Consider the following 27,999-nt stretch of genomic DNA (forward strand, 5'->3'; position numbering starts at 1 on the left):
TAGGTAAACTGACCTAACAATTTCACAATAAGATGGTAGGTCCAACCTACCATTTGGCCTACCCCATGAAAATTTTCTAAATTTTTACAGTTTCTTTTTTTCCAGCAATTTGAACAAAAAAATATAGATTCAATTTAATTTGATGGATTTTTTTTCGTAAAATATATAGTAGCATTTGGATCTAAAGTCGGATTAAAATGTTTTTTGTGCATGGTTTTAAAGAGTAGACAGATGTATTTTGCTTAGGTTGTTAGAGTCGAAGACAAGTGTAAATATGTATTAAAATAAATTTTTGGCTAAAATTGTATAATGAAAAAATAGTGATAAAGATTGTATAGACATATAAAAAATACACAAAGTATGTGACCATCACTTGTATCAAACTATGATTTAAGGGGGATACGAAGCCAAAATGAGGACGAAGTCAAAATGAGGACGAAGTGATTCAATTAACTCAAAGTTTGTAAAAATAAAATAACCCACTGAGTTTTATACAAATGTAAGGACATGAGCATCAAGTATAAGGAGAAAGAGGATTGAAAGCCAAAATGAGGAGGTCGCATTAGCTCTTAGGATAGAAAGCGAAAATCTTGCATAACTAGTAAGTAGAAATAAAAAAGTGAGGACACACATACGAAGCGAAGATGAAGATGTGATATGAGCTCTAAGGTTGCGAAGAGAAGAGTTCATTTAGGCTTTCGAGATTCGAAGTATGAGACCATCACTAGTATCATACAAATATTCAACTAAAAGGACAAAGGGGATGTAAAGCCAAATTGAGGATGAGGACGTTGAATTAATTTAAAGGTTGTAAACAGAGAACAACCTGTTTAGATTTTATAATAACTTAAGGATGTGAGCATCAAGTATATGGAAAAGGAGGATTGCAAGTCAAGATATGAAGACACATTAGCTCTAATGAAGGAAAAGGAAAATCTTGCACTAGTGGACAAAGGGGCTGGTTTGTGAGAAATGACTTGAATTATTTAGGCTAAAGGCATGTAGGTTTGGGCTTGTATTGTTGGGTGTTCTATGGCTAGTAATTTTGTTTTTCTCCATTGATTCTTCTTCTTCAATAATTCTTTTTCAATATTACTATTCATCAATTAATCAAACTTGAACTGATCATTTTAGTTCTGAGCTAAACTTGAATTGGTTGTTCTAGATTTGAGCCAAACTATGTCTACAAAGGAGTTATTAATCCTTATAGCTGAAACTTTTGTGGACTAACGAGTAGTAAATTACTAGGGCTGGTTAATATTAGAAGAGAGTAGCTGGTTTATATATTTGTTGCAATTATTTGTGCTATAAATCCTTTGGTTGGTTAATTTAAGCCCAAGGTTTTGAGAAAGCCTAGGTATATGGAATGCCATTTGTGATATTAGTTGTTATGGTATGATTTATCTTTCATTTTGATGGTGATTTATGTTATTGATTACTATCTTTCAATGTTGAATTGCAAATTACTGCTGATTTATGTTAAGTTTTTTACATTATGTTCTCCAAGAAGTACTTTTCTCTTTACTCCCATTGGAGTTCTAATATTCAACCTGACTTTTATAAGGAAATCATTGTTTGTTGATTCTGATTACATCTTTTCTTATTCATGTCAACCTGCAGTTTTGTGTGCAACCAAAATTTTACTATTTTTTCGGTTGATTTATAATGATTTGGAGAGAATATACAGGGGAAAATCATCATAAAGTAGGAATTGGGGTATGCAACTTTATCTTTTTGACAAGCAACTATGGAAAATGAAAGGATAATGTCTACTCCTTCAGAGTATGTAACTTTAGTTATGGTGGTTAGAGAATGCGATCTATGCATGGGTAATTTTTTAAAAGCATAACGTATTAGTATTTTTTTCAGTCTTGACTATTATCACATTGTGTATTTGTTTTTTTAAACCTCTTATAACATTCTTTAGTTCAGGTTTAAGTTTTAAGCTGTCTTAAGTTTGTTTTGGGCTTGCTTTACTCCTTTAGTGAAAAGACGTGACTACTAATCAACATTTACAATCTGTACTCTCTTCCACATTTAGCGTATAAATGAATGATTTTGATCTTGATATTATAATTCTGTAAGTAAACTAATCAGTAAGTTGTTATTATTATAATCCTGACATTATATTAATTCTTTTATAGGAGGACTAGTGGCCCTACACGGTGTTCCACAAAAGGGCAATGGACTTTGGAATAGTTGAATATGTACTTTCTATCTATAGTTATTTTTGCCTTTCTTTAGGTTTTCAATGTCCTTCCATCTTCCTTGAGATTCAAAATTTTTAATTTATGTGATCTTGTGATGATATAAAATATTTGTAGCACATAATGACTATTCAATCTGATGCCATCAGTGAGAGACCATGAAACTATACTAGCGTTAATATTTTATAGTGCATAAGGATTTTGTACCGTTCATATTGGCTTTATTTTTTAGATGTTTCACCGTATAACTGCTAATGATCTTTTAACTTCAAGGGCTATTATATTTACTCATGTACACAAATTGTTCAATTCTATTTTATTTTATCTTTTATTAACAAGATGGCATTTTATTATATGTTCAGGATGAGATATTGCGGAAGACTCTTCAATGATTCAAGGGAAAGAACCGGAAGAAAATTGGTATGAATATGGAAGTTTTTGTGTTTTGCCATCTCTTGATTCTTTGATATTCTTTTATATACACACGGTCTAATTGTGGTTTGTGTGTTTTTCAGCAGAATGTTTCAGGGACTGGACAAATGTACAGTGCTTACACATGGTGTGTTTTGCTATCTCTTGGTATGAATATGGAAGTTTTTGTGCTTTGCTATCTCTTGATTCTTTGATATTCTTTTATATGTCACATGGTCTAATTATAGTTTGTCTGTTTTTCAACGGAATGTTTCAAGGACTGGTCTGTACACACATGGTGTGAATATCGAAGTTTGTGTGTTTTGCTATCTCTTGGTATGAATATGGAAGTTTGTGTGTTTTGCTCTTGATTCTTTGTTATTCTTTGGTCTAATTGTAGTTGTGTTTTTCGGCGGAATGTTTCAAGGACTGGACAGATGTACAATGCTTGGCAGAAAGTCTTGAATCCAGAACTTAATAGGTCCATGGTCTAAGGAGGTAATTTATTCTAGTTGTTTGTTATTTTCTTCATTAATTGCTTTCCTGTGGTGTTGTGCCAACTTTTGAATTTGCTTGTTAAATCCCCCATGGTGTAAGGAGTGTAGAAAATATTTGTGAAAGGAATAACTTATCTAGTTGTTGTAGCAGATTTTTAAGGAGATATTGTAGAAAACATATAAAGCATGGGGAATGTGACTTTAAGGTAGGGAATGTGACTTCTCATAATTTACATTAGCTCTAATGATAAAAGGGGAAAAATCTTGCATAACTTTAAGTAGAAATACAAGTGTGAGAAGGACACGCATACGAGCGAAGATGTGGAAGCGACATTAGCTCAAAGGTTGGAGATAGGAGATTTAATGGAGGTTGCAAGAGTCAAATTATATGAAGCCTTTACCTTCACTGGTAGAAAATAGAGATTTAAGTACAAGAAAAATAAGAGAGATACGAAGCCAAAGTGAGGATCACATTTTGCTTATATTCAAGAATAAGAATATGAGACCTTTCTAACAAATTATGTTCCTTCAACATCAAAGTTTTTTATTTAGGTTCACACCATTGGAGAATAACTATTTTTAATTCGAACTATGTAAGGTTCACACTGCTAGGTTTATGATATATTTACTAGGTTTATGGTATATTTATAAGGAAAAACAATTATTTTTACGCGAACATCAAGTATGTGGAGAAGGATGATAACAAGCCAACTTTAAGGATGGCAAGGGAAAAATCTTACACGATTGATAAGTAGAAATACAATTGTGAGGAGGACACATGCATATAGCCAAGATGAGGATGCGACATTAACTTTAAGGTTATAGAGAGAAGAGTTCATGGAGGCTTTTAAGACTCGAAGTAAACCTTCACTAGTATCAAACAGAGATTCAAGTATAAGGACAAAGACGATACGAATCCAAACTAAGGATGAGGACATTAAATTAAATTAATTGTTGTCGAAAGAAAAATAGCCTATTAAGATTTTGGAATAACGTAAGGATGTGAATATAAACTATAAGAAGAAGGATAGCAAACCAAGGTGAGGAGGTCATATTAGCTATAATGATGGAAGGGGAGAATCTTCCACAACTGTTAAGAAGAATACAAGTGTGAGGAGGACATGCGTACGAAACTATATTAGCTATAATGATGGAAAGGGAGAATCTTCCACAATTGGTAAGAAGAATACAAGTGTGAGGAGGACATGCATACAAACCAAGATGAGGAAGTGACATTAGTTCTAAGGATGCTGAAAGGAGTTCATTTAAACTTTCAAGACTCGAAGCATGAGACTTTCACTAGTATCAAATAGGGATTTAAGAGACAAGGGGGGATACGAAGCCAAAATATGGATGAGGATGTTGAACTAAGATTCAAGCATGAGAACCAAGAGGATATGAAACCAAAATGAGAATTAGTATGTTGAATTAACTCAAAGATTGTAAATAGAAAATAACCCACCAAGATTTTATAATAATTTACTTGAATGTCAAATATGAGGAGGGTACATTAACTCTAAGGATGGAAAAGGGAAAATCTTGCTCGATTGATAAGTAGAATACAAGTGTGAGGAGGACACTCATACGAAGCCAAATTTTGGATGCGACATTAGCTCTAAGATTGTAGAGAGAAAAATTGATTTAGGCCTTTTAGACACAAAAAATGAAACCTTTATTAGTATCAAACAAAGATTAATGTTTAAGGACAAGGGGATATAAGCATCAAGTATGAGCAGTAGGAAGACAACTATTTTTTAAACATTGATAAAATTTCATTATAATTTTTTTCATTATACAATTTTAGTCAAAAATCTAAGTTAATACTAGTTTTACCCTTGTCTTCAACTTTAAGAACCCTAAGCAACTCTTTTGGCTATTCCAAAATCAAAGCAATATAATAGAAATCTTGGGATAACTTTTTCTATTCTAATAAAGTATAGATTTAAATGCCCTTATTTCGTTAGAAATTTTGAAATCCTTTAAAAGTAAAATATCTTTCACTTTGTGCTCTTCTTTCTTAATTTGTTAATATTTGATCCATTGTAATAAAAATACATTAGCTTTATGTCGTATCTATATTTTTGTGTTCAAACCTCTGGAAAAATCTAAGTTAATACTAGTTTTACCATTGTCTTCAACTTTGAGAACCCTAAGCAACTCTTTTGGCTATTCGAAGTAAATATTCGATCACTATTTCAAAACCAAAGCAAGATAATATAAATCTTGGATAAAAGTTTTTTTATTCTAAGAAAGTATAGATCTAAATGTTTTTATTTCATTAGAAATTTGAAAATCCTTTAACAGTGAAATATCTTTCACTTTGTGCTCTCTTAATTTGTTGATTCTTGATCAATTGTATTTTTGTTTTATATAAAAAATATATTATCTTATATCGTATCTATATTTTTGTGTTCAAATCTCTCAAAAAAATGAAACTGTAGAAATCTGGAAAATTTTTGTAGGGTAGGTTAGGTAGGTCGATCGATTTGGGACCTGGCTCGGCTTGCCACATTTTAAGTGGTAGGCTAGGTGCTAAGTTGGCCGCCCTACCAAAAATTTATACTAAATAAGTGATAGGTCGGGTCCTAGGCAAACTGACCTAACAATTTCATAATAAGTGGTAGGCTAGTCGGCCTACCCTATGAAAATTTTCTAAATTTTCACAGCTTTGTTTTTTTCCAACAATTTGAAAAAAAAAATATAGATTCAATTTTATCGGATGGATTTTTTTTGTAAAATAAACAATAGCATTTAGATCTATGGTCGGATCAAAATGTTTTTAGTGCACAATTTTAAAGAGTAAACAAATGTATTTGCCTTAGAGTCAAAGACAAAGGTAAAATGTGTATTAAAATAAATTTTTTCTAAAATTGTATAATGAAAAAATAGTGATAAAGATGAAAAAAATGGTTAAAATAATTAGAAATACATGACTGGTAAGTAGTGGTTAAGACTGTATAGCTCTTAGGGTAGAAAGCGAAAATTTTGCACGACTGGTAAGCAGAAATACAAAAGTGAGGACACATATAGGAAGCAAAGATGAAGATGTGATATGAGCTCTAAGGTTGCAGAGAGAAGTATGAGAAAATAGTGATAAAGATGAAAAAATGGTTAAAATAATTAGAAATACATGACTGGTAAGTAGTGGTTAAGACTGTATAGCTTTTAGGGTAGAAAGCGAAAATTTTGCACGACTGGTAAGCAGAAATACAAAAGTGAGGACACACATAGGAAGCAAAGGTGAGGATGTGATATGAGCTCTAAGGTTGCAGAGAGAAGTATGAGACCATTTGGGCTTTCAGGATTCGAAGTATGAGACCATTACTAGTATCATACAAATATTCAACTAAAAAGGATAAGGGGGATGCAAAGCCAATTTGTGGATGAGGACGTTGAATTAATTCAAAGGTTGTAAACAGAGAATAGCCAGTCTAAATTTTATAATAACTTAAGGATGCGAGCATCAAGTATATGGAAAAGGAGGATAGCAAGTCAAGATAAGGAGTCACATTAGCTCTAATGAAGGAAAAGGAAAATCTTGCACTAGTGGAAATAGAAGTGTGAGGAGGATATGCGCACGAAGCCACAATGAGAATGTGATATTAGCTCTTAGGATAGAATGTAAGGAATAGATCATCACTAGTATCATTTAGGTAAGTAGAAATAAAAAAGTAAGGAAACACATATCATGCCAAGATGAAGATGCGGTATGAGTTCTAAGGTTGCAGAGAGGAGTTCATTTAGGTATTCAGGCTTCGAAGGATGAGATCATCACTAGTATCAAACAAAAATTGAGGATGTGAAGCCAAATTGAGGGTAAGGGCATTGAATTAATTTAAAGGTTGTAAACAAAAGATAGTCTGCTTAGATTATAAGATAACTTAAGGACGTGAGCATCAAGTATATGGAAAAAGGAGGATTGCCAATCAAGATAAAGAGGCTCATTAGCTCTAATGAAGGAAAAGGAAAATCTTGCACAAGTGGAAATAGAGGTGTGAAGAGGATACACGCACGAAACCATGTAAGGATGTGATATTAGCTCTTAGAATAAAAAGCAAAAATCTTGCACGATTGTTAAGTAGAAATATAAAAGTGAGAACACACATACAAAGCCAGGATGAAGATGCAATATGAGCTCCAAGGTTGCAAAGAGAAGAGTTCATTTAGGCTTTTAGGATTCAAAGTATGAGACCATTACTAGTATAAAACAAAGATTCAACTAAAAGAACAAGGGGGATGCGAAGCCAAATTGAGATGAAGATGTTGAATTAATTCAAAAGTTGTAAACAGCATAGCTCGCTTAGATTTTATAATAACTTAAGAATGCGAGCATCAAGTATATGGAAAAGAAGGATTGCAAGTCAAGATTAGGAGGCACATCCTCCTAATGATGTACGCGTGGAAATAGAGGTGTGAGGAGGATGTTGTATTAATTCAAAAGTTGTAAACAGAAAATAGCTCGCTTAGATTTTATAATAACTTAAGAATGCGAGCATCAAGTATATGGAAAAGAAGGATTGCAAGCCAAGATTAGAAGGCACATTAATGTGCCTCCTAATGATGTACGCTTGGAAATAGAGTTGTGAGGAGGATATGCATACGAAGCCATAATGAGGGTGCAATATTAGCTGAAAAGGGTTGAACAGAAAATAGCCAACTAAGATTTTATAATGATGTACGCGAACATCAAATATGAGGGGAAGGATGGTAAAAAGGAAACATTAGGAGGCTATACTAGTTCAAAAGGGTTGAACAGAAAATCTTGCATGATTTTATAATGATGAGGACACGCATACGTAGCCAAGATTTGGATGCTACATTAGCTTTAAGGTTGCAAAGAGAAAAGTTCATTTAGGTTTTCTGGGCTCGAAGAATGAGACCTTCACTAGTATCAAACAAAGATTCAATTATAAGGACAAGAGGGATACGAGCATCAAGTATGAGCAGTAGGAGGACAAAAAGCCTAGATGAAGAGCCATTTTTGCTCTAAGTATAGAAATGGTAAGGGAAAAAATTAGTTTATCTATTTTTTAAACATTGATAGAATTTTACCATAATTTTTTTAATTATACATTTTTAACCAAAAATCCAACTTAATACTAGTTTTACCCTTGTTTTCAACTTTATGAACTCTAAGCAACTCTCTAGGCTATTCCAAACAGATATTCAATTGTTGTTTCAAAATCAAAGCAAAGTAATAAAAATCTTGTATAAAACTTTTTCTATTCTAACAAAGTATAAATCTAAATACTCTTATTTCTAAAATTTTGAAATTGTTTAACATTGATAGAATTTTAAACATAATTTTTTTAATTATACATTTTTAACCAAAAATCCAACTTAATACTAGTTTTACCCTTGTTTTCAACTTTATGAACTCTAAGCAACTCTTTAGGCTATTCCAAACAGATATTCGATTGTTGTTTCAAAATCAAAGCAAAGTAATAAAAATCTTGTATAAAACTTTTTCTATTCTAACAAAATATAAATTTGAATACTCTTATTTCTAAAATTTTGAAATCGTTTAACAGTGATATATCTTTCACTTTGTGCTCTTCTTTCTTAGTTTTTTTAATTATTGACCAATTGTATTTTTATTTTACACAAAAAATACATTAGCTTATGTATCTATATTTTTGTGTTCAAATATCTGGAAAAAACGAAATTGTAGAAATTTGAAAAATTTTCATAGGTGTCAAGTAGGTCGGTCAATTTGGGACTTGGTCTGGCCTAAAGGTCGGGTGCTAAGTTGGCCGCCCTACCAAATTTATACCAAATAAGTGATAGGTTGGGTCCTAGGCAAACCAACCTAACAATTTCATAATAAGAGCTAGGCTGGCTAACCTACCTGTTATTATGAAATTGGCTTGCTTACAAAAATTCTCTAAATTTTCACAGTTTCGTTTTTTCCAACAATTTGAACACAAAAACATAGATTCAATTTAATCTGATGGATTTTTTTTTTGTAAAACAAACTATAGCTTTTAGTTCTATACTTGGATTAAAATGTGTTGTTTAGTGCGCGATTTTTATAAACTTACTTTGATTTTTGAGAGAGTAGGCAGATGTATTTGTCTACTCTCTCAAAAGTTGAAAACAAGGGTAAAACATGTATAGCTCTTAGGGTAAAATATATACGACAGGTAAGTAACGGTTAAGATTATATAGCTCTTAGGCTAGAAAGCGGAAATCTTACACAACTAGTAAGTAGATATACAAGTATGAGGACATCACTATCTCTAAGGTTACAAAGAAAAAAGTTCATTTAAGCTTTTAGGTCACGAAGTGTGTGGCCATCACTAATATCAAACTAAAATTCAAGAATAAGGAGAAAGGGGATACGAATACGAAGCCAAAATAAGGACGTAAGGTTGTAGAAATAAAATAACCCATTGAGATTTTATAAAACGTAAGCATCAAGTATGAGGAAAAAGAGGATAACAAGTCAAGATGAGGAGGTCGAGGTCGTGTTAGCTCTTAAGATAGAAAGCGAAAATCTTGCACGACTAGTAAGTAAAAATAGAAAAGTGAGGACACACATACAAAGCCAAGATTTTCAAAGTATGAGCTCTAAGGTTGCAGAGAGAAGTGTTCATTTAGGCTTTCAGGTTTTGAAGTATGAGACCATCACTAGAATCAAACAAAGATTCAACTAAAAGGACAAAGGGGATGGGAAGCTAAATTGATTCAGAGGTTGAAGATGCCATTGAATTAATTCAAAGTAGAAATAAAATAACCCATTGAGATTGCACGTTGAGTTGATTCAAAGGTTGTAAACTGAAAAATAGCCCGCTTAGATTTTATAATAATTTAAGGATGCTAGCGTCAAGCATGTGAAAAGGGAAGATTGGAAGTCAAGACAAGGAGGCACATTAGCTCTAATGAAGGTAAAGGAAAATCTTGCACAAATGGAAATAGAGATGCGAGGAGGATATACGCACGAAGCCATGATGTAGATGCGATATGAGCTCTAAGGTTGCAGAAAGAAGAGTTCATTTAGGCTTTCAGGTTTCGAAGTATGAAACCATCACTAAAATCAAACAAAGATTCAATTAAAAGGAAAAAGGGGATAGGAAGCCAAATTAATTCAAAGTAGAAATAAAATAACCCATTGAGATTGCGCGTTGAATTGATTCAAAGGTTGTAAACAGAAAAATAGCTCGCTTAGATTTTATAATAATTTAAGGATGCTGATGCATGTGGAAAAGGAAGATTGGAAGTCAAGATAAGGAGGCACATTAGCTCTAATGAAGGTAAAGGAAAATCTTGCACAAATGGAAATAGAGATGCGAGGAGGATATATGCACGAAGCCATGATGCGATATTAGCTCTTAGGATAGAAAGCAAAAATCTTGCATGACTGGTAAGTAGAAATAAAAAAGTGAGAACACACATACGGAGCCAAGATGAAGATGCCAAACGAGTTCTAAGGTTGCAGGGAAAAGAGTTTATTTAGGCTTTTAGGATTTGAAGTATGAGACCATTACTAGTATCAAGCAGAGATTCAACTAAAAGGACAAGGGGGATGTGAAGCCAGATTAAGGATGAGGACGTTTAATTGATTTAAAAGTTGTAAGCAAAAATAGCCCGCTTAGATTTATAATGACTTAAGGACGCGAGCATCAAGTATATGGAAAAGGAGGATTGCAAGTCAAGATAAGGAAACACATTAGCTCTAATGATGGATAAGGAAAATCTTGCACAAGTGGAAATAAAGGTGTGAGGAGGATATGCACACGAAGCCACGATGAAGATGCGATATTAGCTCAAAAGGGTTAAACAAAATATAGCCAACTAAGATTTTATAATGATGTACGCGAACATCAAATATAAGGAGAGGGATGGTAAAAAGCAAAGATTTGGAGGTTACATTAGCTATAAAGTTGGAAAAGAGAAAATCTTGCACAATTGGTAAGAAGAGTACAAGCGTGAGCAGGACACGCATACATAGCTAAGATTTGGATGCGACATTAGCTTTAAGTTTGCAAAGAGAAAAGTTCATTTAGGTTTTCTAGACTCGAAGAATGAGACCTTTATTAGTATCAAACAAAGATTCAAATATAAGGATAAGAGGGATATGAGCATCAAGTATGAGTGGTAGGAGGACAAGAAGCCGAGACGAAGTGCCATTTTTGCTCTAAGTATAGAAATGGTAAGGGAAAAAAATTAGTTTATCTATTTTTTAAACATCTGATACAATTTTACTGTAACTTTTTTAATTATACATTTTTAGCCAAAAATCCAACTTAATACTAGTTTGACCCTTGTCTTCAACTTTATGAAGTCTAAGCAACTCAATTGTTGTTTCAAAATCAAAGCAAAGTAATAGAAATCTTGTATAAAAATTTTTCTGTTCTAACAAAGTATAGATTTAAAATGCTCTTATTTCTTTAGAAATTTTGAAATTGTTTAACAATGATGTATATCTTTTACTTTGAGCTCTTCTTTCTTAATTTTTTTAATTCTTGACCATGTATTTTTATTTTACACAAAAAATACATTAGCTTACATATCTATAATTTTGTGTTCAAATATCTGAAAAAAAACGAAACTATTGAAATTGAAAAAAATTTTCATAGGGCATGCCAGGTAGGTCGGTAGGTTTGGGACCTGGCCCGACCTGCCAAAGTGGCAGGCCAAATGCTAAGTTGGCCGCCCTACCAAATTTACACCAAATAAGTGATAGGTCGTGTCCTAGGCAAACTGACCTAAATTTTCACAATTTTGTTTTTTTTTAAGCAATTTGAACACAAAAATATAGATTCAATTTAATCTTATAGATTTTCTTTTTTTTGTAAAATAAACAATAGCTTTTAGATCTATACTTGGATTAAAATGTGTTTAGTGCACAATTTTTATAAACTTACTCTGACTTTTGAGAGAGTGGATGGTTGTATTTGCCTTAGGTTTTTAAAGTTTGTAGGTAAGGGCAAAAGATGTATAGCTCTTAGGGTAAAATATATACGACTGGTAAGTAGTGGTTAAGATTGTATAGCTCTTAGGATAGAAAGCGAAAATCTTACACGGCTAGTAAGTAGTGGTAGATATACAAGTGTGAAGACATCACTATCTTTAAGTTTACAGAGAAAAAAGTTCATTTAAGCTTTTAGGTCACGAAGTGTGTGACCATCACTAATATCAAACAGAGATTCAAGAATTCGAAGGATAAGACCATCACTGGTATCAAACAGAGATTCAACTCAAAGGACAAAGAGGATGCGAAGCGAAATTGGGGATGAGGACATTGAATTAATTCAAAGGTTGTAAACATAGATTGTCCACTTAGATTTTATAATAACTTAAGAATGCAAGCTTCAAACATATGGAAAAGGAGGATTGCAAGTCAATATAAGGAGGCACATTAGCTCTAATGAAGGGAAAGGAAAATCTTGCACAAGTGGAAATGGAAGTGTGAGGAGGATACACACACGAAGCCACGATGAAGATTTGATATTAGCTCTTAGGATAGAAAGCGAAAATCTTACATGACTAGTAAGTAGAAATAAAAAAGTGAGAACACACATACGAAGCCAATATGAAGATGCGATATAAGCTCTAAGGTTGCAGAGAGAAGAGTTGATTTAGGCTTTCAGGATTCAAAGTATGAGACCATTACTAGTATCAAACAAAGATTCAATTGAAAGGACAAGGGTGATACGATGCAAACTAAAGATGAGGACATTGAATTAATTCCAACGTTGTAAACAAAAAATTGCCCGATTTTTGTAGGGTAGGTCAAATTATGTTTTTTCAACATTATATTTTTTTTACTACTAGTTCTTCTTTATTTGCATTTCTAGTTTAGCTTAAATCTTATCAAGCTAAGTAAAAGCATCACACTAAATCATAGATATCTATGAGGGAAAAAAATTATTTTTCATCCGATCTATGTAAGGATGAGTGCATTAAGTATGGCAAGAAGGAAGATATCAACTGAAGAAGAGGAGACCACATTAGATCTAAGCATTAGACGAGAAAATCTTGCATGACACATACAAAACCAAAATAAGGATAAGAACGAGGACGTTGAATTAATTCAAAGGTTGCAAATAGAAAATAGTCCAGTAAGAATTTATAATAACTTAAGGACACGAGCATCAAGTATTTGGAGAAGAAGGATTGCAAGTCAAGATACATTAGCTCTAATGATGGAAAAATAAAATCTTGCACAAGTGGAAATAGAGGTGTGAGTAGGATACTCACACGAAGCCACGATGAGGATACGCTATTCGCTCTAAGATTGCAAACAGATAAGTTCCTAGACGCATGTAGAGAAACTGACATAGAGGCTTTTACGAAAACTAACAAGTTGTCCAAAAGTATGAGACCATCACTAGTATATAAAGAGATTCAAGAATAAGGACAAGGGGTATGAAGCCAAAATGAGGATGAGGTCATTGAATTAACTCAAAGGTTGTAGAAATAAAATAACCCACTGAGATTATATAATAATATAAGGATGCAAGCATCAGTAGCTCTTAGGATTGAAAGTGAAAATCTTGCATGACTAATAAGTAGAAATACAAAAGCGAGGACACATATACAAAGCCAAGATAAAGATGCGTATGAGCTCTAAGGTTGCAAAGAGAAGAGTTCATTTAAGCTATCAAGATTCGAAGTATAAGACCATCAGTAGTTTCAAACGGAGATTCAAGTAAAAGGACAAGAAGGATACGAAGGGAAAATAAGGATGAGAATGTTGAATTAATTCAACAAAGCCACTAAGTTTTGTAAAGGAAAATCTTGCACAAGTGAAAATAGTGGTGTGAGTAGGATATGAACACGAAGCCACAATGAGGATACGATATAAGCTCTAAGGTTACAAAGAGATAAGTTCATAGAGGCTTGTAAGGAAACTAACATAAAGACTTTTAAGGAAACTGACAAACAGTCTTGAAGTATCAGACCATCACCAGGCTTTTAGGTCACGAAGTATGAAACCATCATTAGTATCAAACAAAGATTCAAGAATAAGGACAAGGGGGATGTGAAGCCAAAATGAGGATTAGGCCATTGAATTAATTCAAACGTTGTATAAATAAAATAACCTTTTAAGATTTTATAACAATGTTAGGACGCAAGTATCAAGTATGAGGAGAAAAAAGATAGCGAGCCAAGATGAGGAGGTCGTTTTAGCTCTTAGGATAGAAATCAAGAATTTTGCACGAATGGTAAGTAGAAATACAAAAGTGAAGACACACATTCAAAGCCAAGATGAAGATGTGATATGCGCTCTAGAGTTACAGAGAGAAAAGTTTATTTAGGCTTTTAGGATTCGAAGTAACAGACCATCACTAGTATCGAACATAGATTCAAGTAAAAGGGCAAGGGGGATGTGAAGCAAAAATGAGGATAAGGACGTTTAATTAATTCAAAGGTTGTAAAAAGAAAATAAACCCCCTAAGATTTTGTGATAAGTTAAGGACACGAGCATCAAGTATATGGAAAAGAAGAATTGCAAGTCAAGATAAGGAGACACATTAGTTCTAATGATGGAAAAGGAAAATCTTATGCAAGTTTAAATAGAGATGTGAGTAGGATACGCACGAAGCCATGATAAGGAGACACATTAGTTCTAATGATGGAAAAGGAAAATCTTACGCAAGTTTAAATAGAGATGTGAGTAGGATACGCACGAAGCCATGATAAGGATGCGATGTTAGGTCTAAGTTAAGATGTTAGAGTCTTGTGGGGAAATTGACAAGAAATCAAGTATGTGGAGAAAGTGGATATCAAGTTAAGATGAGGAGACCACATTAGCTCCAAGGATGGGACGAGAAAATCTTGCATGGGTGGTAGGCAGAAATTCAATTGTGAGGGGGACACATATACGAAACCAAGATGAGGATGCGACATTAGTTCTAAGGTTATAGAGAAAAGAGTTCATGGAGGCTTTTAAGACTTAAAGTATAAATCTTTACTGGTATCAAACAGAGATTCAAGTATGAGAATAAAGAGGATACGAAGCCAAAATGAGGATTAGTATGTTGAATTAACTCAAATGTTGTAGACAAAAAATAGCCCACTATGATTTTATAATAATGTATGCGAACATCAAATTTGAATGAGGGTAAAAAGCCAAGATGAGGAGGCTACATTAGCTCTAAGGATGGAAAGGGAAAGTCTTGCAAAACTAGTAAGAATAATAGAAGTGTGAGGAGGACACACATATGAAGCCAAGATTAGGATGCGACATTAACTCTAAGGTCGCAGAGAGAAAAGTTCATTTGAGATTTCAAGATTTGAAGTATGAGATCATCACTAGTATCAAACAGAGATTCAAGTAAAAGGACAAGGAAGATACGAAGCCAAAATGAGGATGAGGATGTTGAATTAATTCAAATGTTGTAAACAAAATATAGCCCACTAAGATTTTATAATAACTTAAGGATGTGAACTTCAAGTATATAGAGAAGAAGGATTGCAAGTCAAGATATCGAGGCACATTTTCTCTAATGATGGAAAAAGAAAATCTTGCACAAGTGGAAATACGGGTGTGAGTAGGATATGCACATGAAACCACGATAAGGATTCGATATTAGCTTTAAGGTTGCAAAGAGATAAGTTCATAGAGGCTTGTTGGGAAACTAACATAGAGACTTTTAGAGAAACTGACAAGCAGTCTGGAAATATGAGACTATTACTAGACTTTTAGGTCACTAAGTATGAGACCATCACTAGTATCAAACAAAGATTCAAGAAGAAGGACGAGGGAGGATGTAAAGCCAAAATGAGGATGAGATCATTGAATTAACTCAAAGGTTGTAGAAATAAAATAACCCACAGACATTTTATAATAATATAAAGACGCGAGCATCAAGTATGAGGAGATAGCAAGCCAAGATGAGGAGGCCGTATTAGCTCTTAGGATAAAAAGCGAAAATCTTGAACGAATGGTAAGTAGAAATACAAAAGTGAGGACACACATACAAAGCCAACATGAAGATACGTTATGAGTTTTAAGGTTGCAGACAAAAGAGTTCATTTAGGCTTTTAGGATTTGAAGTATTAGACCATCACTAGTATCAAACAGAGACTTAAGTAAAAGGACAAAAAGGATGCGAAGCCAAAATGAGAATGAAGACGTTGAATTAATTCAATGTTTGTAAACAGAAAATAACCCATTATGATTTTATAATAACTTAAGGATGCAAGCATCAAGTATATGAAGAAGAAGGATTGCAAGTCTAGATAAGGAGGCACATTAGCTCTAACGATGGAAAAGGAAAATCTTATTAGCTCTAATGATGGAAAAGGAAAATCTTACACAAGTGGTATCAAATAAGAGTTCATGGATGCTTTCAAGATTAGGAGTATGAAACTTTCACTGGTATCATATATAGATTCAAGTATAAGGATAAGGGTGATACTAAGCCAAAATAAGGATGAGGACATTGAATTAGTTGTAGACTAGATATGAGTAAGTGCATATGTCTAATCAAGTTTGTTGTCTATTTGACACTTAAGGGATAAGTTTGGAAGAATTTGTCGTGCTTGAATTATGTACTGTACTCTAGTCAAGGGCTTCATTATTTGTATGTTTAGTTTTAATAGGCCATATCCTTTAACTTTACTACTTTATTCCTCTTCAACTATAAGTGATTATTGACAATCTCTCCAATTCCAAAGCCTTAATGAGGAGAAGAGAAATATATATATGGAGGTAAATTTCTAATTGCTAATACACTTCTTGATGATGGATATTGTTTTCTTTAGTTTTAATATTCATATGTGTACTTGTTTAGGTCATTAGAGGTGGTAGAAGAATTGAAGTCTAAATATATGATGTTATTGTTGGTGATCTTGTGCCCCTCAACATTGGTGACTAGGTAAGTGGTTTGCAATCGTTAATTTAAATGGCTTAGAATGTACATTATTTATTTGACAATTTATTAAATGCCCTTGAACTTTGCTGACTAGGTAAGTGACTTCCAATCTTAATTTAAATAAATTTTAAGTATGCATTACTTATCCTGCAATTTAACCCTATCCCCAGGTCCCTGCTGTTGGAATTTTAATTTCTTGTCACACTCTTTCCATTGATGAATCCAGCATGACCGAAGAGAGCAAGATTGTAAAACTCCTATTCAATTTCTTATATGTCTATATGTCTTACGTATGTGTGTGCCCTTTATAACTCCTAATAATTACTTTCAGGTTCACAAGGACTCGAGGGACCCATTTATAATGTCTGGTTGCAAGGTTGCTGATGACAATGGCATCATGCTTGTAAGAATCAAACAATTATTCTTGAAAGTTTTCTTTGTATAGTGCATGTTAGTGGCATCATATTATGAAATGCAGTTTTTTTCTGCCATATATATTGCAATAGCCATGAGTTTTCAAAGTGAGGTAGTATTTGTTCTTTTTGCAAAGTTACCGGTAAATATTATTTATTATTGCATCCAGATTATGACTGTCATAAACCAGCGCTCTCAAGTTTGTTGAGGCATCAACATGCTATTGTTCTTCACTCGGTTTAATGGAGAAGTTATCAAAGTTCGAGTTCTAAATTTGACCAATAAAATAGATTTAATAGGAATAAACCCTAATCCTACAGCAAAAATTCAACTACTGTTGTTTTAGTATTAGTCACTGTAAGTTGTGACTACTCTCACCACCATTATTGTGTTCTCAGTTGTCTTTATCACTTTGCATTGGTTAGATCTCTTTAGTTGCATTTGTAAATGTCAATCTATGAATAACAATATTGCTGGTCTACCATGAATTAGTGTAATCCAGAGTTCTACTATTCCTCTTCATTCTAAAGAAACCCTATTTTGTTAGTGTTTCTAGCTTGAGAGAGCTTTATATGAGAATCTCAAGCTAATTTTCTTGTCTTCTTTGGGCATGGAGCCCTAGAACATGTTTTCTAGAGCATTGTTCTGTGATTCTTGTATGATTTCTCTCTCATTTTTGGCCTCTCCTTTGATTATTTGCTTTTTGGGTGTTGGTGGTATGCTCTTAGGGTTTTTTATGAGGTGAATAGGAATTGCTCAAGATTAGGGTGATTAGTTAGTAAATTGAATACAAAATGTTGTATTTTGAACCTTATTTAATAGTTGTTTTTAGGAGATTAAGAATGGAGCAATTTTAAGAAGTGTTCTTTCCATTTAATTATGGATAATTTTATTTGCTTTGAGAGTTTGAAGCAACCTAGCAAACTTTGAAACTAGTAAATACACCTTCTATTGAAATCCCCAACTTGTTGAATTGAATTGAAATAAACTGAATTTGTGTAGATTGAATTGAATAATTATTTTGAATAGATATCAATTACAATTGGTAACCCAATATCTCTAATGCTTTGCCAAAAGATTAATAGTGGTGCTCCACTTCCTAGAATACAACATTATGCTTAAATTAGATTCTCTAATGTTGATCCTAATCCTCTCAAAACCATACTATTTGTTGCATTAAAAACCTAACTGGTAATATTATTTACTCAATTTAAATTCTAATTAGACTCCTATTATAATATTCATAATTTTTAATAAATTCGTAAATTGCCCTAGGCCTAACACCTTTATTTAGGATCTTTCTTTTTGAATATTTTCAAGGGGTTTTTAAATATTTTCAAGGAGGTTTTGCATAATTTAAGAGGTATCTAATAGTTATAAAAAATCATTGGGTTGTTGAACCCTTACTATTTTCTGGGAGGGACATATGAAACTAACCCTTCAATTATATATTAGAGTAATGCTATATGTATATTTTTACAAACTTATCCATACAAAATAACGTGACAATATATGATCTTAAAGTAAGATAAAAAGTAAATAATCGTATCACCCAATCATTTGTTACCATATAGTTTAAATGGATACGTTAGCATACAATATTTGTACATATAGTTTTATTTTATATATTATACTATTTTGTTTGTGGTATACCAAATGTGACCAGAACAAACATGTACAACAAATAGTATGAACTAGAGTATTATAGTGGAGGTTTTGGCAAATATTTACAAGATACTATCCAATACATTTTTCCTTTTTTAATATGAAACCGTGAAACTGTAATAAAATTTCTGAAAATAGAGATTACAACAGTAGGCTAGTGTTCTCTTCCAAAATAGATAAAGAAACTAAGAAAGTAGGGAATAGTTATGAGCAGAGGAAAAATTAGGGTACATTTCTTAAAGAAGATAATGGGCAAGATATGTGTTGAAAATAAACTATGGATCTGATTTTAAATTCCTTTAAGAATATAATGGAGGAAAGTCATTTCCTTTATTTTTTATTATTTTTGAATTAGAAATGGTTTTGGGAATTTTTTCAAATGCAATTTGTGATATTAGAGTCATATCTTGTGGATGCCTTGAAAAAACATTGTATGGGAAATTCAAAGTATGATTTTGTATTTGTAGCATTATTCTTGCATTCAATTGGATAAGAAGTGAACAAGCATTAAACATAATTTGGGAATGGAGCAATAACCTCTGTCTATTCTTTTTTCCTGGATCCAACGTTTTCATGCATCTTCTTCTTAGCATAAACCTAGATTGTGCTTGTTCAGTAGTTAAAATAGTTGACTATAAATGACCACCTCAAAATGGAGCCAATCCAAGCCAAATGAGTACCATTTTAAGTAAAATTCTGTTGAATCTGAGTTCAGAATTTGAAAATCTAAACAACAATATAATAAATGGAAAATTTTTTGTATGATAATATGGAGGGTCTTATAGATTGGTTCCAAATATGATATCATTTGTCCTACCAAAAAAGAAAAATGTGTCACAATGTTATTCTGCAGGGGCATGCTTTTATGTATTTTATATTGTCTAAAAAAGCTTAGTGACAATACTTTATTTCTTGGATTTACTTTGTAACTCCTTTTTCAAGATAAGCTTGGAAACACTCCTTTTCTTCTTATACTCATTTTGTTTTTCGTCAAATCAATTTGTATGTCCATGGGGTGGGAACCTCATGTGCCTACTCCATCTTTTTATCGTTTGTTTTATGCTTTTGGTTCTATAATCAGATGTGGTTTTTCTTACTTAATATATTCTAGTTGTGTGCCTGTAGTTACTAAGTTTCTGTAATATTACAAATAACTCTTGTTTGCCTTTTGTATGGACCATGCTAGGATTAGTGCTACTCTAGATTGTTTTTGAGATGGATTGGGTTGTGGTTATAGCAAGAATATACCTTCGTAATGCATTACACCCTTCTTTCAGATAAGGGAACAATTATGACAACACTTTCATTGATTGTCTGGATTGGAGATAGTGAGAACCTGGTGAAGAAAAGTTGCAACCACATTTAGGTGTACCTTTATTTTGGTTGTATACATATAAAATGATGATATTTGTCTGTGGTTTCTCTTGGTGTTTGTCAACTTGCTTACATATCTTCCCTCGTGTTAGGTAACCAGTGTTGGGGCAAATACTGAATGGGGAATGCTCATGGCTGGCACTTCAGAAGACACTGATGAAAAAACACCATTGCAGGTTAGGTTTTTTGTGATTATTGTTTATGAAGTGTCATTTTGAATGTTATGATTACCAGATCCTTTTTGACAGTTATAAAGGTAAGCCTAAATGGGGTTGCAACTTTTATTGGGATTGTTGGGCTCACAGTGGCTTTCATAGTCTTGATTGTCCTTTTAGCTAGGTAACTCAGATTTAGTGTATGCATTTCTTCTTTCTCAACCTATTTATTTTTTGTATCCATTTATCTAATTAATAAAGTCTCATGTATGACATCTATGTTTGAATATGTTTAGATAATTTTTTGGACATACCAAAGGTGCATATGGAAATTTTCAGTTTAAAGCAGGCAAGACCAGTGTTGGTGATTCTGTAGATGGAGCCATTAAAATTTTGACTATTGTTGTATGTTCTGTTATATTATATTTCATAGGTTCTCATGTGCTTGCAAGCTCTTGTATTTTTGTCTTATTATATGACTAATACCTGGAATATTGCTGGTGACTATTGTTGTAGTTGATGCTCCTAAAGGACTTCCCCTCATTGTTACTGTCACATATGTTTTATCTGTTCAAAGTTCTTGTATACTGTCAATTTGTTCATGTATGCAGTGAAAGTCACCTGGTTTGACAATACTTACTGTTTCACCTCACAATCTGCACCTAGTTTTTTTGTGTATATGTATTTTCTTTTCCCCTCATTTTCCCTTCTTATTCCTAGTACAATTTTTCTCAGAATATGATGCAGGCTTGCCTACTTGATGAGGAAAATAATGGCAGACAAAGCATTGGCATCATAAATTCTTTTATCCTTGGTCTTCAATCGGAACTTGACTTAAATGAATTATATAAAGCTTAATTCATTTTGAAATACAGGTGAGAAGGCTCTCTGCCTGTGAGACAATGGGCTCAGCCACAACTATTTGTAGTGATAAGACTGGAGCAACCCTAACTTTGAATCAAGTTGATTATCTTGCATATCTTTGCATGATTTCATGTCAAGATTATGCATCTGTAATCACACTGTGTAAAGAGTGAGGTATGGTTGACAGAGAATACAGTGGTGACTCATTGTCTAAAGCAATCCTAACAGAAGTTGTAGTATGCTGGCTGAAGGGATATGCCTGTTTTGTGGAGGGCATTGATATCACTGTTAATTAGTCAATGCCTTGCCCATTCACAATTAATGCTTGTTCAATGAATTTTGTAACATCAGATCAGAGTTTGGATGGGCTAATTTGTTTATATACACATACATGTATTCTGCAGATGACAGTTGTCGAAGCTTATGTTGGTGAGAAGAAGATTGATTCTCCAGATGGCAACCAGTTGTCTCCTATGTTGACCTCATTACTTATTGAAGGAATTGCACAAAACACGACTGGCAGCATCTATGTGCCTTTTGTAAGCTTAATAGGATTATGCTTGTTGGAGATATTGTAGTTGTTAGAGATATTGTTACTATTTTCTAGGGATCTTAATATTTTTAATTATGGTGTATATTTAAGTTTCTTATTTTTAGATGATTTGTTATTAATTTCCTTCTTTAAGAAGAAAACAAATCCCTTAGATTAAGCAGTCTGTTACTGTCTTATGTGTATATATATTAGGGCTGGTTTGTACATAAAAGAGTTAGGTGAATAAAACCCTAAAATTCACATGGTATCAGAGCTTTGTTTTTGAAATCTTCAACCCTAATTTATACTACTTTTCCTGCAGTAACCATACATCTCTTATTGCTTTTTCCGGCAATATCTTCTCCCATCCATCATGACAACTCCTTCCAAACCTACCAGTTCTGATGCAACCTCAGATGAGATATCTAGCCTTGAAACAGCAGTCCTTGGCGGCAATGGGGGAGATTCTCCAAACCTTCCTCACATGTCTATTCCTTCATACAAGCTCAACAGCCGAAACTATCTTCAGTGGTCCCAATCGGTGCTTTTGTATATCTGCAGCAGAGAGAATGAGGGTTATCTCACCAATGAAGTCACCAAACAGGAGGAAATGGCAGATGAATATCGAATTTGGAAGAAGGAGAATAGTCAGGTAATGTCTTGGCTGATTAACTCCATGATGCCTAACATTGGAGAAAATTTTCTTCTACTTGAAACAGCTGCAGAGGTATGGGAGACAGCAAAGGAAACTTACTCCCACAAAGATAATACTCCTGAACTTGTAACAATCGAAGGTGCGTTGCATGATCTAAGGCAGGGAGATCTCTCGGTGACAAATTATTACAATAATCTTCAACGATGCTGGCAGCAACTTGATGCATTTGAGAAATACAAGTGGAGCACTGCAGAGGATTCACAACAATATAAGAAGATTATTGAGACAAAAAGGGTGTACAAGTTTTGTTTGGGATTAAATCTAAACCTTGATGCTGTGAGGAGTAGGATTTTTGGGACTAAACCACTGCCTAATCTTCGAGAGGCATTTTCTGAAATCAAACGTGAAGAGAGTTGCAGGACCTTGATGCTGGGGGCTAAACCAAAAGAACCAAAGGAAGCTGGAGGTGAAGCTTCAGCTTTGGCAGCCCGCAGTACTCCGGAGGCACGAAAAAGGGGTCGGCCATGGTGTGATCACTGCCGAAAACCTGGCCATATCAAAGACAAGTGCTGGAAAATTTATGGGAAACCGACGGATTGGAAACCAGCCAAGGAACGAGATAGCAAGGCCAATCTATCATCCTCTTCGGTGGCTGAACCATTCAGCAAGGAACAATTGGAATTACTGCAGAAACTCATTGCTCAGGGACAGCCTAGCCAAATTGTAATAGGTTCAGGGACGGTTGCACAAAAAGGTAATTTTCTTATTGCACTAGCTACAAATCAACGCACATCTCATTCATGGATTGTGGATTCCGGAGCATCGGATCATATGACTGGTAATAGAAAACTTTTCAATCAGTTTTCAGCTTATAACAATAGTCCTCATGTACGAATAGCGGATGGATCCTTGTCTAAAGTAATGGGGATTGGTTCCGTAATTATTTCTACTGATTTGACTTTGAATTCAGCCTTCTATATGCCTAAGCTAACCTGCAATCTCTTATCAGTAAGTAAACTCACTAAGGATTTGAATTGTGCAGTTGATTTTCGATCAAATGCTTGTGTTTTTCAGGATTTGCACTCGGGGAAGATGATTGGCAGTGCTAAAGGCTGTGCAGGACTCTATTTTCTAGAAGTTCAACCCTCTTCAATAAATAAAACATCAACAACGGTGAGTAGTAGTTCTTATGTCAACAGTGTTAGCAAAAATGAGTCTCTTAGAGTGTCTAGTCCAAGTCAGAATGTTATGTTATGGCACTATATATTAGGCCACCCAAACTTTATATATCTTGCTAAGCTGTTTCCATCATTGTTCATTAATAAAAATCCTAGTGATTTTCAATGTGATATTTGTCAATTCTTTAAACATTCTCACACCAGTTTTCCAAATCAACTTTATAAATCAACCAAGCCATTCTCTATGGTGCATAGTGATGTTTGGGGACCATCACAAACTCCTAATATCACTAATGCTCGATGGTTTGTTTCATTCATTGATGATCATACTCGACTCACTTGGATATTTCTCATGAAACACAAATCTGAGGTCTCTCAAATTTTTAAAAACTTTAATACCATGATTCAAACCCAATTTAATTCAAAAATTCAGATTTTAAGAACTGACAATGGCAAAGAATTCTTTAATTCTACTCTTAGCAATTACCTTTTGAGTGAGGGTATCATTCACCAAAGCTCATGTGTTGATACCTCACAACAGAATGGAATTGCTGAGCGAAAGAATAGACATATTCTTGAAGTTGCCCGGTCTTTGTTATTTTCTGCAAACATGCCAAAACGTTTTTGGGGTGATGTTGTTCTTACAGCAGCCTATCTAATAAATAGGCTTCCTTCCAAAGTTTTGAATTTTTCCACTCCAACTCAAAAACTTCTTGAAGTTTATCCTCACTGTCGCCTCATATCTAATTTACCACAAAAAATATTTGGGTGTACTATTTTTATCCATCTTCACAAACACGCAAGAGGTAAATTGGATAAGAGGTCTGTCCGAGGTGTATTTCTTGGTTATTCTTCACATCACAAAGGTTATAAGTGCTTTTGCCCTGAAAATAATAAGTTTTATCATAGCGTGGATGTCACTTTCTTTGAAACAACTCCATGTTTTCATAAAACTGCTCTTCAGGAGGAGAATTTAGGTGAATATCAGTTTTTGGGATCTGAGAGACCTATCTTAACTTCATCTTCAACACTTGAGAGTTTGGATGATATGTTTTTGACTCCTTATGATATTAAATTTCTTGACAGCTCTAGTGTCAATCTAAAACAGCCTCCTAGTCAACCTAGTCAGCCAAAATCAGACTTGTTAGACCATCCTAGTGTTGTTCAATCTAATCAGACTGATTGGGATAACAACCCTTCTGTTAGTGAGCCTAAGAAACCTACATTTACTGCTGATGATTAAAACATAATTGTTTATCAAAGGAGACGGGGAAGACAGAAGGAAACAGAGGTTCAGACACAACCTATACCACTTCAAACATCTGAACCTGAGTCCAAGTCTCATGAAACTCATACACAAGTTGAAGATAAAGATTCTTCTAACAGTACAGGTTCTGAAAATACACAAACTGATGGTGATTTGCCTATTGCAATTCGAAAAGGGGTAAGAGACTGCAGAAGTAGGCCGTTATATCCTGTTAACAAGTATGTCAGTTATGATGGGCTGTCTCAAGGGTATAGGTCCTTCATTGCAAAAATCTCAAACATACACATTCCCAATAGTGTGCAAGAAGCATTGTCAGTGACCGAATGGAAGAAGGTTGTAGAAGAAGAATTGAAAGCCCTAGAGAAGAACCAAACCTGGGAACTATGTGATTTGCCAAGTGGAAAAAAGCCAGTTGGTTGCAAATGGGTCTTCACTGTGAAAACCAAAGCTGATGGCAGCATTGAGAGGTTTAAAGCAAGATTGGTTGCTAAAGGGTTCACTCAGTCATATGACATTGACTATCTGGAAACTTTTGCACCTATGGCAAAGTTGAATTCTATTCGGGTTCTATTATCTCTAGCAGCAAATCTTGACTGGCCTTTATACCAACTAGATGTCAAGAATGCATTTTTGAACGGCAATCTAGAAGAAGAGATGTATATGGAGGTTCCTCCTGGGACTGAAAGTGCTACTAATAGAGGAAAGGTGTGCAGGTTGAAGAGATCGTTGTATGGACTCAAACAATCTCCGAGAGCATGGTTTGAGAGATTTTCTAAGGTGCTAAAACAGCATGGGTACACTCAAGGACAGACAGATCACACAATATTCATAAAACATTCTTCGGTTGGTAAGATGGCAGCATTAATAGTCTATGTGGATGATATTGTGCTTACAGGGGACAATAAAGAGGAAATACCTAGAATTAAAAATGTTCTTACAAAAGAGTTTGAGATCAAAAATCTAGGAAACCTTAAGTACTTCCTTGGGATAGAGATAGCTAGGTCAAAGAAAAGAATTTCTGTCTCACAAAGGAAGTATGTGTTAGACCTACTGAAAGACACTACCATGCTTGACTGCAAACCAGCTGACACACCAATAGACTCTACTACTAAACTTGGGTCAATTCAAGACAGTGCTCCTATTGAAAAGGGGAGGTATCAAAGACTTGTAAGGAAGTTGATCTATCTTTCTCATACAAGACCTGATATTGCCTTCTCGGTGAGTGTTGTAAGTCAGTACATGAATAATCCTACTGAGGAACATATAACAGCAGTTCAAAGGATACTGAGATACCTAAAAATGACACCTGGTAAGGGACTGTTTTTCAAGAAGAATGCAGCGAGAAAAGTTGAAGTATACTCAGATGCAGATTGGGCTGGATCTATAACTGATAGAAGATCTACCTCAGGGTTGTGTACTTATGTCTAGGGTAATTTAACAACTTGGAGGAGTAAAAGGCAGTCAGTTGTGGTGAGAAGCAGTGCTGAGGCCGAGTTTAGAGCCATGGCTCAAGGGATTTGTGAAGGAATACGGCTGAAACGATTGCCAGTTGAGTTAAAGGTTCCTATAGATGGTTCAATCAAGCTACTAAGTGATAGCCAATCAACAATAAGCATTGCGAAGAACCCGGTTCAGCATGATCGAACCAAACATATTGAAATTAACAAGCATTTCATCAAGGAAAAAATAGAAGGAGGGATAGTTGAACCTATCTATATCTCCTCATCATTACAGAATGCAGACATACTCACCAAGCCAGTTCCTAGAGTTGTATTTGATGTTTATGTAGCAAGCTGGGTCTGATAAACATATACAACCCAGCTTAAGGGGGAGTGTTGGAGATATTGTAGCTGTTAGAGATATTGTTACTATTTTCTAGGGATCTTAATATTTTTAATTATGGTGTATATTTAGGTTTCCTATTTTTAGATGATTTGTTATTAATTTCCTTCTTTAAGAAGGAAACAAATCCCTTAGATTAAGCAGTCTGTTACTGCCTTATGTATATATATATTAGGGCTGGTTTGTACAGAAAAGAGTTAGGTGAATAAAACCCTAAAATTCACAATGTTGTTCTAATATAATTTAATTGAAAGCATGGAATCAAATATTCAGTTAAATTCCAATCATAATTATAATATACTGTTGTTTTTTCAGAAGGGTAATACAGATGTAGAGGTTTTTGGATCACCATTGGAAAAGGCCATGCTTTATTTCCTTTTTTTACTTAATTTTGTTTTTGCATATGATGGCATTATTGGTAGGAACTTTGAGATTCTGCAGTGCCATCATGCCCTTTTCCTTGCAAAATTGTACACTGATCACTTCCTTGGGAGAATACTGAAAAATATCTGCATGATACTTTTTTCTACCATCTTTGAGCATCTTTCCAGTCACTCTCTAATATTCTTGTTTACTGGACATTATTTCTTTTACCATGATTTGTAAAGAATGAGTTTAGCAAAAGCAATCATGTTATTACTTATGAGCCTTCATTGATTCTTATGGGACAAAGCCAGGTTGTGGGCTTCTCTTTGATTATCACCGAATTTCTTGATGTTACTCATACGGAGTGGTTGACATCTCCTATGGCAGGAATGACAGTATCCTACTTTCCTGTTATAGCCTTAAATGAGTTCCTTAGTAAAGGGTTTCTGTTCTATTTTCTATTTATATGATCCGCACATGTATGGATACCAGGAATAGCTTATTTACTGCTTTATTTTCTACTTAGTGAGGGATCCCAAAAATAAGGGGAAAAAAACGTGAACTTGCATGTTTCAACTTAGTGTCATTTTAAGCAAACTTCTATTGGTTTCTTAGCTTATACAGTCAATATGTGCAGAATCCATGTCGGCCCAGTGTCAAAGACGCAGTGGGACTATGCCAAATTGCTGGTGTAAAGGTATTTTTACCTTTTCAAATTTAGCTTCTTAAAATTTGAATTCTGTGTA

At 34.0% G+C, this 27,999-nt stretch overlaps 1 protein-coding gene across 1 annotated transcript in view; it reads left to right on the forward strand.

Moving 5' to 3' along the window:
• Nucleotides 1–27,999, forward strand: part of LOC123199077 — a 112,553-nt gene that overhangs the window by 83,110 nt on the left and 1,444 nt on the right. Inside the window, exons 57-61 of the mRNA XM_044613907.1 lie at nt 17,112–17,189; nt 17,273–17,344; nt 20,487–20,570; nt 21,818–21,952; nt 27,891–27,950. Coding sequence (XP_044469842.1) covers nt 17,112–17,189; nt 17,273–17,344; nt 20,487–20,570; nt 21,818–21,952; nt 27,891–27,950 — 429 coding nt within the window. The remainder of the gene's footprint in view (nt 1–17,111; nt 17,190–17,272; nt 17,345–20,486; nt 20,571–21,817; nt 21,953–27,890; nt 27,951–27,999) is intronic.

The sequence above is a fragment of the Mangifera indica genome, chromosome 16 (assembly GCF_011075055.1).
Source record: "Mangifera indica cultivar Alphonso chromosome 16, CATAS_Mindica_2.1, whole genome shotgun sequence".
Classification (NCBI taxonomy): Eukaryota; Viridiplantae; Streptophyta; class Magnoliopsida; order Sapindales; family Anacardiaceae; genus Mangifera; species Mangifera indica.